General features: G+C 38.3%; 1 protein-coding gene across 1 annotated transcript in view; it reads left to right on the forward strand.

The window, feature by feature from the left end:
* The first annotated feature begins 3104 nt into the window (after positions 1-3104).
* LOC120730344 (synaptic vesicle glycoprotein 2B-like) overlaps positions 3105-17241 on the forward strand; it is a 40440-nt gene continuing 26303 nt past the window's right edge. The window contains exons 1-6 of the mRNA XM_040026692.1: positions 3105-3364; positions 9291-9501; positions 9665-9876; positions 11057-11283; positions 14025-14205; positions 16811-16962. Coding sequence (XP_039882626.1) covers positions 9704-9876; positions 11057-11283; positions 14025-14205; positions 16811-16962 — 733 coding nt within the window. The 5' untranslated portion in view covers positions 3105-3364; positions 9291-9501; positions 9665-9703. The remainder of the gene's footprint in view (positions 3365-9290; positions 9502-9664; positions 9877-11056; positions 11284-14024; positions 14206-16810; positions 16963-17241) is intronic.

Raw genomic sequence — 17241 nt, forward strand, 5'->3', positions numbered from 1 at the left:
AGAACATGTAAAATTGAGCAGCTCTTGCCCCACCTTACCTTCGAGCTGCTTTAGCCTGACACTCTTGTCCAAGCTCTTAGGTCATCTGACCAGTACATATACAGAAATCTAAGCAGAACCTCAAAGTGTACAAAGCTTTCTCTATTGCTGCCCCTAAGTTATAAGGGGCAATAAATAAATTGCCTTTGCACAACAATAACTTGTGTTGCCCATCTTTAAAAGTCATCTTAAAACACAGTTATAATTTTTGTCTTGAGATATTGACTTTATTACTATGTGTATGATGTTATGACCTTATTTTTTATTGTATTATAGTTGATTGTTTTTGTTTTTAGTGTCTTGAAGATGTTTTTAATTGATGTATTTGCTTTTTTTTTTTTTTTTATCATTTTCCTTCATTCTCTATGTAGCACTACAACACATTTTGATATGTCAGGAAATAAAATTGGCATTGCAGGCACTAACACTATTCCCTCACAGCAAAGGTCCTTTGTCAGAGGTTGGGGCGTAGCAGTCAGCTTTACATCAGCATCCTTTCTTGCTGATTAATATTTACTTTAGTCTGCTTAAGCTGTAAAAGTGAACAGTCACTGTTTGGTAGACGAGGCCAATCTAATTCAATTAAATCTGCTGTACTGTGCCAGACCAGGAAGATCAATCTTGTAAATTCAATCCTTCTGGATCCAGTTCATGAAGTAATTTGCTGGGTCATTGACTGAGGCTCTTATTAAAATCTGTCCTACTTAATAAGAAAGCCTTAAGCATTTTATTTTAAATGGAATGACCACGAAGTATTCCAACAAGTTTTAGGGAAAGACCTTGTTACTTTACCTTTAACTTGTCCAGTTACTTTTGAAGCTAAGAAAGTAGTGGACTGTATAAAAATGGCTGTAATTCCTAATATCATAAAAAAAAATGCAATAGTCCTCCAGTCCACATACTAAAGTATCTTGAGTGAAGATTGTGAACGCTGAGTTGCCCCCAATGCATCCATAAGAGTGCAAATGTGTGTGTAAAACTTAGAAAGGCTGCATCACACTCATCTGATCAAAAATAAGTGATCAGTGTATCCAAAAGCACAAAGATTCGCAACATAGATTTAAAATTCTAATTGGGTAGCCACCAGCTAGTATTGAAGCTGCCAACTCTACAATCCTCCACCTCAGGAAGAGCATAATGGGGCTATTATGCTTGCTATATTGCCTGTGTCGCACATCAATTTTGACATCACATCATGTGTTGTGTGACAAAATCACATTTTGTAATCTGGCTTTGTGTCCGCTGAAGCTGGGTTGAAGACAGATGTGTATGATCGAGTCAGCTTTGACCAACTTTTTAATGATATTCCAGTACAGAGACAGGGACATACAGATACACAGAACGAGATGTTGGAAAAGTTTGAAAATTTGAAAAAACTTAATTACGGCAGGTAAACTACGGCCTAAGATGCCAGCATCTAACTTTTAAACACCTGTATTCAGACTACTCATCTGCTTAATCTTTGAGCTATGCAAACCACCCTAATACCCATCAATAATTTCTTTGGGCACATCCAGATATAACTGACTAAAATTGTTCTTCAATCCATGAAATCTTATTTAGTTTAGCAGTTTAGGTGTGTTGGACAGGAGTTTTTTGGGGTTTTTTTGGCATGATATTACAGTCCACTGTTTATTTATTTATTTTTTTTAAATTTTTTATGTGCTTCCTGCTTCTCCAGTGTGGTTGACTGCCTCTAAAATGATATTCATGTCATCATCATTACACAGGATTAAGGACGTTCTTCATTGCCTGAATACATACTTGTTTGTGAACATATTTTGCTTTTGACTTTTGATGTTCTGACTTCAAATCAAACCGATGGCCCCTTATGAGCAAGCATTCATGACAGTAGGAGGGAAAAACTCTCTGTTAACACGAAGAAACCTCCAGGAAAACCAGGCTCAGGGAGACCAGCTATATCCAGCAAATGGCTGAGGGTGAGGGGAGGGATACAAAATAAAAGACACACTGTGGAAGAGAGCCAGAGACTAATAATAACTAATCATTAAATGCAGAGTGGTGTATAAACACTAATTGAATCAAGAAAAGAGGAGTGGAAGAAACACTCCTAATGAGCCCGTATTGCAACAACTATAAACCTTATTGAAAAAGAAAATTTACCAGTATAGGAGAAATATGCTCTCTCTTTTTTGCCCTGTCAATACTCTCGCTCCAGCATTTTGGAACAAATAAAGGTTTTTCACAGTTTTTAGGACAACTACAATAGTCCAGTGTAGAAGTAATAAATGCATGAACTCGTTTTTCAGGATCACTCTGAGATGGGATGTTTGTAAGTTTAGAGAAATGCACAAATGCATGAAAGCACCTGCATATTTGCACATTGAAGTACATATCTTGGTAAAAACAAAACAAAACAACAACAACCAGTGACTCCAAGATTCCTCACAGTGTTGCTGGAGGCCAAGTTAATGCCATCAGAATAAATACATTTGTCTGAAAATCACAAAACTGCAAAAATAACTGCAATACAATACAGCTCTCTGACTTCCCTGAACAGGGCACTAATGTTCATGGTCTTTAGGCTCAACATAGCAGAAGCATGCAGAACATCCAACTACCTTGTGGTACATTTCATGATTTCCGACAGTATTATCGATAAAATCCATTCACGATTTTTCCATAGTTTCATCTAGATCTGGGTCAGAGATGGCCATGTCTGTCTCTTTCTTTTCCTTGTCCTCCTTAATCTTGTGCTTCCTTCATTACTTAATCATGATGCTTAAATGCATAATGATAGAAGTGCTTTAGTAGCCGAGTAGGGAAGCAAAGAAAGAAAGAAAAAGAAATGAATTATGATTCATGGTTGTAAAGCTGCAGGACTTTCACATCATCACAGAGAAAACATCTTATCAAGCATCTCACACTAAGTCAACACAACTATCACATCACCTCCTCCTCCCTGTCTCCATTTCCTTTTTCACTGGCCACCCATATGCCTCTTTCAAAACCCCCTCCACGCCCATCCCTTTTCCCATCCCCAGCCCACGCCCCAGCCCTTGCTCTCCCCTTTTGATGAATAAATGGCATCTTCGTGTGTGTATTGTACAACAGAGGTGGACTGTACCACTGTGAATGTGGCGGGAGGCTTCAGGGAGGAGTGCTGCAGTGAGAGGAGAGGAAGAAGGAGGAGACGGGGCAGCTAGTAAATCCCTCCCAGCCCTAATCCCTCAGTCGTGCCTGTGTATGTTGATGCTCTTTACATTTTTAGGGCAAAAAGACTAGACTAGATTTTTTCAGGCTACAAGTGAATTTTAAAGAAAGATCTGATGTGTGACTGGGAGCTTCAACTCGTTTTGTCCTGGTAAGAGAAGTCATTTTTCTGAATGTTTCTTTATGTTATTGACTTAGATTGGAAGAGCTTTACATTTTGTTCATTTTAAAAAGTAAGATTTCCAAATATAGAAATTTTCAACTGAGGTTTGGACTAAAAAATACCTTAGCAATCTTTTAAAAATGTTTTTATTGCATTTAATATGAAATATTACAATTATCCTCTTCTTGGTATAGTTATTTTTCTTTCAGATAAACTGAAACACAATCACTTACAGTACTCCTTCAAATTCCAGACTGAGCAGCACAAACACTCTATTTATTTCATAATTTGTATGTAAAATATGTGCATCTACGACATGACACCACCTTGTGGCTTTGGACTGTTTTAAATGCTCAGTGTCAGTACAAAGTTATCAAATATTGTTTTCAAGCTTGGTTTGCATTGGTTATACATAAGCTATACAGGTGCAACACACATACACAGACGCCCTCTAATTAGTGCTAACAAGGAAACTAATAAGATACTAGAATTTTACTCACCAAAACTATATATATACATATATATATATATACATACATACATACATACACACACACACACACACACACAGTACAGAAACATCTGTGCCGAGTATGGCCTGGAAGTCACGAGGTCTAAATGGGAGACGCCCCTATGGTGGTGAAGAACGGCTGAGCTAAGATCCTGTGGGACTTCCAAAATGGTGGTGGCTAACCAACCGGATATAGTGGTGGTAGACAGATGGAAGAAGATGGCCATAGTGATAGATGTAGCGAACCGAATGACAGCAACATCAGGAAGAAGGAACATGAGAAGCTAGAGAAATACCAAGGGCTCAGAGAAGAGCTTGAGAAGATGTGGAGGGTGAAGGTAACGGTGGTCCCAGTGGTAATCGGAGCACTAGGTGCAGTCACTCCCAAGCTTGGCGAGTGGCTCCAGCAGATCACAGGAACAACATCCGAGATCTCTGTCCAAAAGAGCGCAGTCCTAGGAACAGCTAAGATACCCTGCAGGACCCTCTAGCTCTCAGGCCTCTGGCTGAGGATCTGAGCTTGAAGGATAAAGACTGCCTGCAGGGACGAGCGGTAGTAGGTAGTAGGAAGTTTTATAATGAGAGAAAAAAAAAAGTCTGACCCTTAACCTCCTAGGACCTGGCATCCACATACGTGGACATCACATTTTGGGTTATTTAGATTAAAATACTCAATTTTGCTCTACATGGGCCTGATATCCACTTACGAGGGCATTATACTGCTACTGTTCTATCAAACTTTTAAACAACTATCCTCATATGTGGCTCTTAATTTTCTTCAAAACAAAAGTAAGGTTGAAAGAAAATCTGGTAATTCTTTGTTTTTACATTCATCGGGTTCCAATATGCCCAAATATCAAAGAGAAATTAAAAATGCATGTCGTGGAAGAGTTCGGGTCTTAGGAGGTTAAAGGAGAAGCATGTAGAAGTAGACACTCTGGGACTTATGATGTAAAAAAACCCCCATAGTAGTAATAATAATAATAATAATAATAATAATAATGATAATAATTATAATAATAATGATAATAATAATGATAATGATAATAATTATAACAATAATGATAATAATGAAATGAATTCCAGATAGAATTCTGTTTTGCATTAAAACAAGTTTAGTGAATAGCTTATTAAAAATTTGCAATCAATTTTGTGAAGTTGTAATAACATATTCAATAAATATTTAATTTGTGACAGCCTTGTTCAGTTATTTTGAAATCTACAAAAACAAAAAACAAAACAATGTTTCTATTTCTTTTAAAAATTTAAATAAATGTTTCTCTCTGTGCTTTACTTTCAATTAACTTTATGTAGTTTTTTTTGCATACAACTGCCTATGTACATCATCTGCATGCAACATACACAGATTCAAAGTTAAACTTATACACATATATAATGATGCTTATGTGCATAAAAAAAGCTGTAATACTGTACATGTAATACTTAGTGATAATAGAGATGTGGGACACCAGTAACAGTTGAAAATTGAGATAAAAATGAAAGTCAGAAGGAAAAAAAGTCTCCTCCGTTTTGAATCAGTAGAGTGTGTTTTACCCAGTCTGTGGGTCTCTCTCTCTCTCTCTCTCTCTGTGTGTGTGTGTGTGTGTGTGTGTGTGTGTGTGTGTGTGTGTGTGTGTAGTGGCTTCCTGCTGTACAAAGACACGCGATGCATTATTAATCTGGTGTAAATGACTAGGCTTGATGCTGAAGCTTCCTCTTCAGCTCCCTCTCCTCACATCTGTCATCACAGGTTTGAGCATAGCTATGTTTGTGTCTTATCACAGTTAAACAGTTTATATCTTTATTTTGGTTGTCATGATGACAGGATGCTTGCCATGTAAGAGGGATAGCTTCTATATTATATTGTTAGACGCCTCTCCACTGCCCTGAGGGGAAGAGAATTGTGTGTGTTTTCATCCTCTGATCTCATTTTACAGGAAGTAGAGTGTTTTAGAGGCTTGCATTGTGTTTTCTGCTGACCTTGAAAAGCTACAGAGTGCACACTGAACGTGTGTGTGTGTGTGTGTGTGTACACACCATATGATAAAATGGCATGGGTTATTAAATTTTAAATATAAAGACTTGGACGAAAAGGATTACTTGAAGTCAGTGACTGCTGCTTGTTTGTGGGTCTTCTTGTATTTAGTTTTGTTAAAAACTGAAAAACTCTACTGGGTTCAAAACAGTTGACCACTGAAGAATATATAATTTCTTTCCCTTGAGAAATTCTTGGGTTGCAATTGCAGTAAGCTTTGAGTCATTATCCATTTGTACTGCAAAGCACTGTTTTTGCAGCATTTTGCTGAATCTCACAGAGATAGGTAGGAAGGTAGAGCCCATGGCCCTACTCCAGGAAGTAGATTTTGCTAACAACTCTGAGTCTGTTAAACTGGAGATGAGGGAAACTCTGGTTTGGTAAATGGACTGGTTTTTATACTCTCTGAGCACTTAAAGCAACTCATTGCCTCTTGCCTCATTCACCCATTCCCACCCATTTGCACAAGCACTTCCCCCCCAATGCTCTTTCTCTTTAAGTGCTTTCTAGCTAACATCTTGATACACGTTCAATCATCCACAAATGAGCTAACTTGTCCCGCCAGGACTCCAGGACTGTACACATCCTGGACGGGGAGGAACACTGGTTTGAGCGGGGAGTAAAGGAGGCCATTTACATGAAAATCGAGGAGGGGGCCTAAGGGTACATCTTTCACCATCTTATGATGCTGTGATTGCAGCCATTCCCCAACTCTCTGTGAATGATACTCATGGCCATTGATCAATGAGCTTTGGTCAGTGGTTGTTGATCAATGGTCATGACAATTTGCATATTAATGATCATGAAAGTGACCTCATGGCCCATTGTTAGTCAGTGGTGCTAGTTTTCATCATTATGCAAAAGTACTGTTTATATTGTTGGGTAAACCTGCAGTCACCTGAGACTGAAGAATTCACTTGGATGACGATGAAACGTTTCTCCCACTGAAAATACTAACAGAATTAACTTTTTAGGGCAGCTAGCGTTTGGTGTCCAGCCTTTCTCTGTAGGTATCTTCACACCTACTCAGCTCCGGCTTCACACTGTATCCTTCTCAACATATCCTTGATCCCAGAGCTAAAGATTCCTTTCTTTTCATTCACTAGGATCTCCAGGTCACTGGTGATCCAGGGCCTGTTGCTGAGAAAACAGTATAGAGTCCTGATTGGGATAATTGTATACTCAGAGAAATTTATATAATCAGTGATGTAGTTTGCTATGTTGTTGATGTCATCCTCATGTGGATCACAGAGCACATACAAAGCACAACTGAGTGGCAACAGGAAGTCAGGAGCATGCTGTTAACCTGGTCCTGGTACCACAACCTGGTCCTGTTAACAGTAACAAGTGGGGTGAGGGCAGTGGCTCTATATAAAATCCTTGCATGTATGCATTCCATTAGTACCTACTCAGGTCAGCTCGGCACAGATCGATGAGGTTTTTGGGGTTTTCCATTAGGTCAAAAGTACCGGGTACCTTTTTAGCAGCTACTGGCTGGGGTTCCAAGCGATCTGAAAATGTGACATCAACAGACTTTATGCCATTGATTGGCTGGTCAGTGGCGTCAGTCAATGAGTTATGAGTGCATTTTCTTTATGAAAATCAAAAACGCTATTTTGAAACCTGGCAATGAAGTAAACAGCTGCACAGAAACAACACCATGGTCCCCGTCTGACGAAAAGCTACAGACTGAGCAGCTGGTATACCATCAGCTCAACGTCCACCTTTGTTGTAGTGTTTATGTCCCATCACAAGATGTTCAGCCACGTTGCTATAACAACTCCATGCACATTAGGTGGTACTCAAATGTAAATGAGAAGCTGAGTAGCGCAACCTCGAGCCAATCCAAGTAGGTCCTAATTGAAAAAGGGCTTTACTTTCCTGTGTTTTGCAGTCCACAGTAAACCTTAAACGTTTACAGTTTTACTAGCGTTTATGTTGAATGCTGCCATGTTGAGTTTGCTAACTCAAGGTATGCTGGATAGTTGGCAGAGTGGAGTCATATTTATATAGTTAAAATCAGCGCTGATGGTGATGAATGCCACTGGATGCCTACACTGTAGGTCGTGACAGTTGTGCGTCTGAGTTTTAGAGGTCTACAGATGGTGCAAAGTGCAGCTGCTCGCATTTTAACAAGAACTGGGAAATTTGAGCACATTAGCCCTGTACTGAACTCTGTTCATTGGCTACCTTGTCAGGTTTGAGCAGATTTTAAGATTTTTCTATATGTCTTAATTCTACGGCTTTTAGTTTTTAAATTTTTATTGTTTTTAACTTGTATTGTGTCTCTTACCTGTATTGCTATGTATCACTTTTATTTTATTTATCCCTTTAGTTGTACAACACTTTGTTTGAAAGCGCTTTATAAATAAAGTTAATAATAATAATAATAATAATAATAATAATAATAATAATAATAATAATATTATTACTGATGTCGCTTGCCACTGCTCCATGGTGGTAATGTAAATACTGCTCACTAATAGTGCAGGAGAATTCCTGTGGTAAATAATAGCCTCAGCTAAAAGTTCAGTTTCAGGCAACCAGAGATGTTCCTACGTGCACATGTCCTGGATTGCACCACCTTTCATTAAGAAGCACTACAATGTCTTCTTGTTTCTTCTTACTGCTCAGCTTGGCGTCTCTGTCAGCCTGAATAATGAAAAACCTGCGTACGCAGCCATGTCTCTGTGAAGTATAGCAGACTGCATTCACTTTCCTCTCTCATGTCTTATTAGCACCCACAGCTTGTCCATCATTCTAGCCTTTGTTTTGATTCCTAGCAGGGTAGATAAATTCACTATCACTAACAACACACCATAATATTTATGTTTTGGTGCTTAAAAAACACATCTACGGATAGAGACTGATCAATGCTCTGCATATGGCTTATTGAGTGAGTCAAAAATACACAACAGTGGCAGTACAGATGAAAAAGAAAAACGTTTTAATACTGTTTATGTTGCATGCTGCCATCTTGGCTTGCTAGCTCACTTCAAATCTGAGTTGATTTTCAACTGGGAAGTCAGAATTTCCAATTTCTGAGTTGTTCAGGAAAGCACCATAAATGATGGATAATGAGCCAAGGAAAGCAAATCTAAAAGAAAGGCACAAGGGACAACAAACTTTTAAAATAAAGAAGAAAGTCTGAAAAGAAACCAAATGGGGAAACACAGTCATACAAATGAACTTAATACGCAGAGCAGAGTGCTCATCAGCAGTAACCACCTCCATCATCACCACTATCACCACCACCATAATCAGCAGAAAAAATAAATACGTTTAAAAAAGCATATTTTGGTAGTTAAGGTCTTCTGTGTTCCAAGTGTCACAGTGTACAATAAACTAACCAGTTTTTTTGTTTTCAGGAGTGAACTTTGAAGAGAAGACCTTACAGGAATTTGGAATTACCACTAACAGCACCATAAGAAGCGCAACATGGAGCAGATGTTACTGATGAAACAGACAAGTTTTGTTTTATTGGGACAGTCACACCTGAATAGGCTGCACTGCAAATCATACAGACTGATGGTGTGATGTCATTAATAGACCTTTATTTGCTATTAAGTTTAAAAACCAGTAAGTGGAGTAAAGTGACTAATGACCCTGAAACTAGTTTTTAAGGGTAGTAAGTCAGTATGATTAACTAAGAACTCCAACTGCTATTTTATGACAACTATATTTTTCCCTAAAATTCAGAACTGACATAATTAACAAACCAAACAAAACCTTTTATTTACAGTTATATTAACAGTTAGAAAAGCTGGTCTAGTAGGCCAAGATGGCTGACCACTACCAGAACAACATATACAACCAAGGAGACTACTCTCTTCAGGAAGACGATGCAGCAAGTGATGTGACTGAAGGACATGATGAAGAGGATCAGATGTATGAAGGAGAATATCAAGGGATTCCACATCCTGATGACACAAAGGCTGCACAGAGAGCTGCATGGTGAGGCACTGCATATTTAATGTTTCTGGGCACTCTCACTGTAGAGTGGTAGCTGGTGGTGAGGGGTCTCAGGAAATCTGAAAAATGGATCAGTCATAAATGGATTTACAAGTTTGTGCCATATCGCAGAAACGAAATAAAAAGGGCCAATGCACTAGAGTTTAAACTTTGTTTTATATTTAATAATTGTTTTACAGTCTGTTTAAATATTAGTGTACATTTTTTAGTATCAAAATATACTGAAAGTGTCTGAACTAAAATGCAGAATCATATATAATACTGGATTATAATTATTGATTCATTATTGTGCGTATTTCTTTAATGTTGCAGAGGGAATATACTACTATTTAAGTTTATCTGTAATAATAAATAGTATATCATTAAAATCAGCACCCCCCCCCCCCCAAACTAAACGTTACTTAACCCTTTCATGCATAATTATGACAGCCTCAATTAGGATTTTTTCTTAAGTATTTTTATCCATCTTTAGACATGAAAAGGTGAATAAAGTACTTGAGAAAATAATCCTGATTGAGGTTGTCATAATTCATGCATGACAAGGTTAAATAACAATAATTACAATGAAACACGTCATACATCTATAGTAACATTAAACGACCAGTGGGTGGCAGGGTATGGAGTGACACATCAGTGTCCAGTGTAGTGGTTTATGTGCAAAGTATACCATCAACACTGACACAAGTACAAGAAAACAGCCTTTGAATAGCTGTCCACTGTAGTGACCACTATGCATGAAAGGCTTAAGCTTAAATAAGAAAAAAAAGTCAAAACACTGTAAATACAGGAATGCAAAAATAAAAACTCAAAAATTGGGCACAAAACCTAATAATTTCCATGATAGCATATCTGAGAGTGACAGCAATAATAACCAGATATAGGGCAGGGATAGCACAGTAGGTAGCGTGGTCACCCCATGATCAGAAGGTAGGGGGTTTGAATCCACTGAATGGCTACCCTGAAGTACCCCTGAGCAAGGTAGCGTCCATACACACTGCACCCCGGGTGCCTGATTTGTGGGCGCCCTCTGCAGAGAGAGTAATTTCCTCAAGGGATCAATAAAGTATACAGTATTATTATATATTCAGGACAGTGTAATCAGATCTGGTTTTCAGTGTAATCAAAGATTCACATTTTCTTTTGTCTTCATGGCTTCTTCCAGGGCTAAACCTCAAACAGGTAGCAGTGCAGCATCTGATCTAGAGGAGTTATCTGAGCAGTATGAGTACATCATGGAAGAATGTGGTCATGGGAAATTCCAGTGGATGCTCTTCATAGTGCTGGGCCTGGCTCTAATGGCTGATGGAGTTGAGTGTTTTGTGGTTGCATTTGTTCTACCGTCTGCAGAAAAGGACCTGTGTCTGTCCAATGCAGAGAAAGGAATGCTGGGTAAGCATTAGCTGTAGTGATTGTTGTTTAGAATAAGCACAATCCGAGGTACCTTCCTTCTCAATTTGAGCACTCAAAGTACTTCACACATTCATACACTGCCTTTATCTACCTTCACACACACACCCAACTCACCTGTTAATGTATCAGGGACAACTGGGGATTCAGTATCTTGAATACTTTGACACATTGACAGGAAAGGAGGAATCCTCCAATTTTCCAACTGGTAGATGACCCACTCTACCCACAGGTGCACTACATCTGTGTTGTTCTATCAAAGCAAGCAGTGCTTGTCCAGCCGTATTTGGACAATGAGGCAGTTTTGTATAGTGGCTTTTAAATCAAAAGTGGAATATGTAATTGAAGTGAGGACTAATTCAAGGGGTTTAACAAAAGCATTTCATTAACTGTTTAGGGAGCTACATTAATTTTCATAAAAAGCTCCACATCTCAGGGATTCATACCCAGATGAGGCCTGTTCCCTTTATATTATCAAAAATGTAGAAAATAAAAGATCTGGAGTATATTCCAGATCGATTAAGTGTATTTGCTAGCTTTTTTATAGGAGTCATTTTATAATCAGGTTCTTAAATGCTTGTACTACTTCAACAGTGTGCCTTAAACAATGCCAAGGTGTCATAACATCAGAAATGATTTTTTTTCTAATGCTTCACCAAAAGCATTATTACTTAAGCTGGAGAATATTCGTTTTCCTTTTTGCTTGCAGCTTTTAGCTGGTAGTTTTTTCTTGCTGTCAACCCAGGGACATGAACACAGTAAGTCTGTTTGCCTTATCACAATAAGATGTTGATGTGATAAATGGGCACCACAATAGATTTTTTTTTATATATATTGAAATGTTTCAGTGGCAACAGATTAAGATGTACCGGAAGGTGTTAGTTATTATATCACCGATGAGAAAAACCTGAAAATGACTTTGCAGTAGTCAACACTATATCCAGGTATCATACCAAGATAATTTGGCATTGATGAGAAATCTCATGTAGCTCCCTCTGCTGTGACCCTTTCAGCTACTGATGCAATTTTTCACCCCAGTAGCAAGGCTGAACGTGTAATAGACACGCCAGTCCACCGAGTCCACTTCACGCTTTGCCTCCTTAAAATGTGAAATGAATACGCATGCAGAAGTTGCATTACTGCATGCAGAAATTGCATTACCTGCAGGGGAAGATAATATATTAGATACAAGAAGTTGTTCGTGAACAAAAAATGTCTGGGCTGTAAGTGAGGCTTTCTTTTTACCTCTGGTAATTGTTGAGCCAAATGACTCGAGATGAAAACTGTATTTTTCTGAGGAAAAGTCACCATGTGAATCAGGTTTTCGCTTGTGATGTTTGTTAGTTTCTATCAGTTTAAAATCTAAAAAGTAATAAAATCTTAGTTTGTGTGAACTGATGCAAACAGGAAGAATAAGTTATTCATGTCTGTAGTTGTTTGTAGGTCAGTTAATTTCTCCGCAGTGAATTTAGTAGTCAAGTAAAGTACTACACTTTGTTTAAGAAAGGTTATCGTGTAATATATGTAATACTTTACTTTTTTTTCTTTTTGAGTAATAACCTTAACAGCAATCTCAACAAAAGAGGGGAAATGCCTCCAACACACACAAACATTTGACAACGCAGTATGCAGTCAATTTACACAAATGTAATGTAACGAGATGCTGCTTAGTGATGGTGGTAACTCTCATTGATGAGAATGACAATCAATAAATGCTCGAATCAACAAGTGATATAGATAATGGAATCGGAATTGCTAACTTCTTATCAGTTCCCATCCTTATCCCCCACTGGTCACAGCATATGGCTGCTGCCTGAGCCTGGTTCTGCCAGAGGTTTCATAACATCAGAAATGATGTTTCCTGTTAAAAGAGAGTTTTTCTTTTTTCCCTGATGTCTGAATTTTAAGGTTTTCTATTTATTAATGTAGGGTGCTTACCTTCCAATATAAAGCACATTAAGGCGACTGCTGTTGTGATTTAGTGTTTTATAAATAAAACTGAATTGAAACCGATATTTTTAAACGTGGTTGTCTGTGTTCGTGTTCTGAATCAGTAGAGTGACACACCAATTCTTTTTGTACTGACCTTGAAAAAAGCATATGGGTGCTGCCCAGGTGTCCCTGGACCTTTGTGAAACAGATATTTTACACGTGGTGTAAAATACTGGAGACCAGTATGATGAGTCACAGTTATCCTGTGTTGCATGGCCATCTGTACACTGGTTTAAAATATTGTCAGCATGCCAATCTGGCACCAATCAATGTTAAATGCTTGCCTAAGGCTAAAGCAATCTGCTCATGAAAGTCCATACCAAACAAGGTAAAGAAGGAATTTGATTTCATATATTTCTGCACAGCATGTTTGATAATAGGTGTGTCATGGTAGAGTGTGATGAAGTGAGGAAAAAGCAAAAAAGTGATCCGTTTATTTAGGCTGGTATAAATCCATGGGAAAGAAAACAAAACCAAATTTAAGAGAAAGTTAAATAAATAAGTTGGGAACAAAAAGCCAGAATACACAGTGAAGACACAAGCAAACGACAAACTGAGGCTTTAGATATACACAGACACAAAAGGCAATCAGGGAGGAGTAGAAACACCAGGGTAACAGAGATGAAACCAATCAGATGTGGTTTTGATTTTGAGTATATTGAGGTTTTGCAACATATCCTTAGTATTAAATAATTTGATATGGCATCCTCTATTACTTCTTCTTTGTGCAGGTCTCATCGTTTTCCTGAGCATGATGGTGGGAGCATTTCTGTGGGGAGGACTGGCAGACAAAGTTGGCCGTCGGCAATGTCTGATTCTGGCATTATCTATAAACTGTATCTTCGCATTTATGTCTTCCTTAGCTCAGGGTTACAGCTTCTTCCTCTTCTTCAGACTTCTTTCTGGCATTGGGTAATGCACACACACACACACACACACACACACACACACACACACACACACACACACACACACACACACACACACACACACACACACACACACTACAGGCCAGTGGACACTCTTTCAATGATGAGATGTAGTCATTATGCAAATGTACTGTTTATAAGGGGGAAACCTGCAGTCAGCTGAAACTGAAGAAGTCACCTGATGATGATGAAATGTTTCTCCTACTGAAAACGTTACATCCAGATGAACAGAACCAACTTTCTGGGACTTTGATTCTAAAAGCTTTGATTCTTACATTTTCAAGCATCAGAGTCCAACAAAGTTACATTGGCTTCAAAGACAGTTTCACTGACGCTGGTTAACAGGAGCTAACAGCAGCGTTACCAACAGTTCAGCATATCCTCAACAACTCACCTCAGTATGGCTCTCATCAGCCGAATTGAGCTTGTCTGACTCTCTGACTGTCGGACTCCTTTCACACAGTTTTAAAGCCTTTTTCAAAGTAAATTAGGGTGGATGCTTTTTACCCCACATTAACAGCTGAGGTAAACAGTGGACTGACAGCCATCCAGAGATAGGGATGGCTGTTGGATCTAGAGCTGGTTCAGACAGCAGCAGAAACACACTAAACAGCCTTATAAGCTAAAGTGTAAATGTAATATTTTGGTCTCTCTTAGTTAACTAAAACATATTTGTCCTATAGCAGCTACCATAGGGAAGATTATCAACTGAAGCTGGAGTAAAACACACCTTAGTTGACTGGAATCTCCTCAACCCAAGTGCAGAACATTTTTTTACACAATATAGAAATAAATGAGGTTCCATATTGAGCCAAATTGCATTCACATGGGACACATTTGTTTTCAATGTTTTTCTTATAATGGTCATGGCTATCTTTTCTAATTTAGCCAAGACAAGTGTGTTTTCTGTCAAATTAAGTTAAATTAAGTTTGCAGTTGCTGTGCTTTAACTTACGAAGGTGTCAAAATGGTGTAATTTAGGTCATTGGGTTAAAAACAATACACGTAAAAGACTTAAAAGTGTTTGAGAAAGAGATCTGGATTGTACTCTTGATGAGGGAGCATGGAATTCAATTATTTCTGAAAATGGGCTTTAAATCAGGGAGGCTAGAGGTAAATTTATCCGATATAAAATTCTCAGCAGGTACTATTACATACCAACAAGACTTCATAAAATGTGCATGAGTAAAGATGACGTGTTGGAAATGCCAAGAAGCAAAAGGATGCTTTGTAGGAATGTCCAGTGGTCTTCCCAATATGGGAAATTGTTTTAAAATACATGGAGAGCTGGGACAAATGTAAATTACAGAAATCACCAAGATTGTGCCTACTGGGGGACAGGGGTGAGGTGCCACATCTAGATAAAGTGACATGTGTTCATCTTATTTTAACACCATTGAAAGAATCTCAACCCTGAATGTGTGGAGGGAGAGAATGACTGAAAATGTGGCATGTGGGAAAATGCTGGGAAGACTGAGCAGCAAAACACAGATTCTAGTAGAACAATGGGACAGTTTTTGTTTGTATGTATCTACAGCATCCGGGTAAGTTATAGTTTGGATTAAGTGTCTTGTGTGTGCAACAATAATCAAGCACTGGTTGATCCCTCTGGTGTCTCTTCTGGAATTTCTAAATATGAACTTCTTAGATCAAATCTTCTGAACTGCTCATCTGACAGGAGACAAAGGGAAGAACCACTTATCTATTCTGAACAACCCATTGTGACGTCTAGTCACCGTTGTTCACATCTATCACCCGATGTCCAGCTACATCCTGTTATCCTCTCTCTTACGATTTAAAACAAAGTTGAAACTTTAAAATCACTTCATTACATTTTCTTCTTTTCTATGTTGTCGTGTAACATGACTTCTTAGTAATTCCCATTTGACCATTCAGTTACATATGGATGCACTTCACTTCATGTTTCATTCATTTTATGCAATTTCACTTCAATTAGATTTATCGGTAGCTCATTCTCACATGAACATCCATCTGCACATCTTTTTATTTCAAATGCTTGGGAATAATTTTTCTCTTCAAAACTCTGTAAATATAATTTATTTTATTAAATCATTCACCTCAAAGTCAAGAATTATTTTAGAGTTACCTTAGAGTCGGACAACCCACCCCAATCTTCTTACATACACATATACGCACATAACCTCCAAGGACAAAGTCTCCACACGGACTCTCGCCACACGACTTGCATCCATGTTCCATTACAGTGATGTTGGTCATGTTTTCAGACTGACAGCACTTCAAGTCCAGTGACGCTGAAGGAGGCCAAACTGAATTCTGGGGTGGCAGTGCCATCAAATGTCACCTTGTTGCGGTTTAGAATGTGATACAAATTTCAAATGAACTCTTGTTGCCTCCAAGAAAACGTCAGCTTTGCTCAGAATATCTTTACATATCTTTGCTCTGTGATTTTCAGTGGACGTTTTCTAAAACACAACCTGCTTTTGTGTAGCATCTGTTTTCTTCATTTTTTTGCTCTGGGGGAATATAATAATCTTTAAAATAATGTTGTGGATGATTATTATTTAAATAATAATCCTTACTATCTTCTTTTCTGTCTTTGCTCTCAGTATTGGTGGCACAGCACCGATCGTGTACTCATACTTCTCAGAGTTTCTTCAGATGAACAAGAGAGGAGAGCATCTGTCCTGGTTGTGTATGTTCTGGATGATTGGTGGGATCTATGCTTCATTCACTGCCTGGGGAATTATACCCAGATATGGTAAGACTGTTTTAAAAATGAAAAAGGATACTTTACATTCTTGCTCGTGAGCAATACTGACCAGTGAGTGCATTCACACCTTTGGTGGATGTGGTTTAGGAGAAAATGGAGCTAGACTTCTTATTGAAGAGCTGTGGTTCAGCCCCTTACTATGCCAGTCTACATGCCATGTATATTTTTAAATACTGGTTGCAACCTCTGAATAAGAGTGGAAAAATATTGATATATTCATTGCTCTTTAGATAGATTTTTGACACACTTGTGAATAGATAGTTGTGA

This window comes from Simochromis diagramma, unplaced genomic scaffold (genome assembly GCF_900408965.1).
Source record: "Simochromis diagramma unplaced genomic scaffold, fSimDia1.1 OVJJ01000293.1, whole genome shotgun sequence".
NCBI classification, from domain to species: Eukaryota; Metazoa; Chordata; class Actinopteri; order Cichliformes; family Cichlidae; genus Simochromis; species Simochromis diagramma.